Consider the following 1823-nt stretch of genomic DNA (forward strand, 5'->3'; position numbering starts at 1 on the left):
CTACTGGTCAACTCTCTTTTCAGGCGAAAGACTGATGGGATGCGTATAGCAAGGAAGTAGGTGAGGATAAACTCCAAATGATGACTTAGCAAGAATTTAAGGAACCCTTCATGAGATATCACTGTCCTCAGTCAGCCATTGATAAGATTTAGGAGGATTTCTTATGCCTCCGACAGAAAAAACGAGACGATAAACGAAATATAAAACACTTTCTTGGATAAAATGAAGTTTTGCGGAGATTTTGTGAAAACCGAAAGAATGAAGATCAATCGCTTTTATGGTATACTAAAGGCAGAATTTAGGGAGTTCATCACTCCCTCAAAATGTGACACCCTTGACGAGCTTATCAATTTGGCACGGGATAGAGAAATTGAGATTAAAAGACAGGAGGAACGTGGTGAAAAGAGGTCGACAGAAAAGGGGACAAGTGCAAGTCCATCTAAAAAGGCGAGGTTCCAAGATCAGGGAAGGAAAGATAAGTCGAAGGGTGGTATTACTCCTTGCAAGACATGTGGGAAACTTCATACTGGGGAATGCCTTTTGGGTAAGAAGGGGTGCTATAAATGCGGTGAAGAAGGGCATACATCCTACAAGTGCCCTAACAACCCGAAGACTTGTTTCAACTATTTCCAGAAAGGGCATGTTAAGTCGGAGTGTCCTAAACTTCAGCAAGGATCAAAGAAGGAGGGAAAGAATGAGGAAAGATCTAAGGCGAAAGGGAGGATGTTTCAAATCACATCCGAAGAAGCCAAGTCCCATCCGAATGTGGTTTCAGGTATCTTTTTATTAAACTCCATACCGGTTTATGTTTTGTTCGATACCGGAGCCACTATGTCGTTTATTTCAAATGAAATTATACAACATCCTTCATTTAAGATTGAACGAATGCCGATACCTTTAGAGGTAGAAATAGCCGATAGTAAGAACTATGTGTTACACGAGATTTGTAGAAATTGCAAGTTCACTATAGAAAATGAAGAATTCGATATCGACATCATACCTATGGTTTTGGGGGAATTTAAAATGATAGTAGGTATGGATTGGATGGCACGACACTGCGTGGAGATTAATTGTGAAAATAAGGTAATGCTTGTCCAATCTCCAAGTGGAAGGCAACTGAGTATTCAAGGGGAGAGAAATGTGGAAACAAAATTGTGTACCCTTGTTCAAGTCGTTAAATACGTACTTAACGGGAGTAGAGCATACCTAACTTATGTAGTAGACACTCGACAAAGCCTCCCGAAGCTTGAAGATGTTGAGATCGTGAACGAATTTCCGGAGGAATTGCCGGGACTCCCTCCCGAACGAGAAATAGAGTTTCGCATCGAATAGAATCCGGGTGCGAAACCGGTAGCAAAGGCTCCTTATAGATTGGCCCCCACTGAGATGTGAGAGTTGATGACACAGTTACAAGATCTACTTGACAAGGGTTTTATACGCCCGAGTGTGTCACCTTGGGGAGCACCGGTCCTATTTGTAAAAAAGAAGGATGGGTCGATGCGCATGTGTGATGTGCACAAAATGCAACATATAAATTACATCAATTGTGGCATAAAACTAACCATTTTTTAGTACTAATGTTGGAAAAAGTGTGTTTTTGCCTTCCTTTTGTATTTTCAGGATTAAATGAGCTCAAATGAACAAAAGAAGCAAAAAGGCAGCTAAACCTAACATAAATACAAGAAAAGGAATAAACGTGGCATGCCCGACCCTGATGTGTGTAAAATGCAACATATAAATTACATCAAATGAGGCATAAAACTAACCCTTTTTAAGTACTAATGTTGGAAAAAGTGTATTTTTGTCTTCCTTTTGTATTTTCA

General features: G+C 40.1%; 1 protein-coding gene across 1 annotated transcript; it reads left to right on the forward strand.

Moving 5' to 3' along the window:
* Nucleotides 1-222: 222 nt before the first annotated feature.
* LOC110918902 lies at nucleotides 223-1332 on the forward strand. The gene has a single exon (XM_022163181.1). The coding sequence runs from the start codon at nucleotides 223-225 to the stop codon at nucleotides 1330-1332; it is 1110 nt and encodes a 369-aa protein (XP_022018873.1).
* Nucleotides 1333-1823: the final 491 nt, after the last annotated feature.

Source organism: Helianthus annuus, chromosome 16 (assembly GCF_002127325.2).
Source record: "Helianthus annuus cultivar XRQ/B chromosome 16, HanXRQr2.0-SUNRISE, whole genome shotgun sequence".
NCBI lineage: Eukaryota > Viridiplantae > Streptophyta > Magnoliopsida > Asterales > Asteraceae > Helianthus > Helianthus annuus.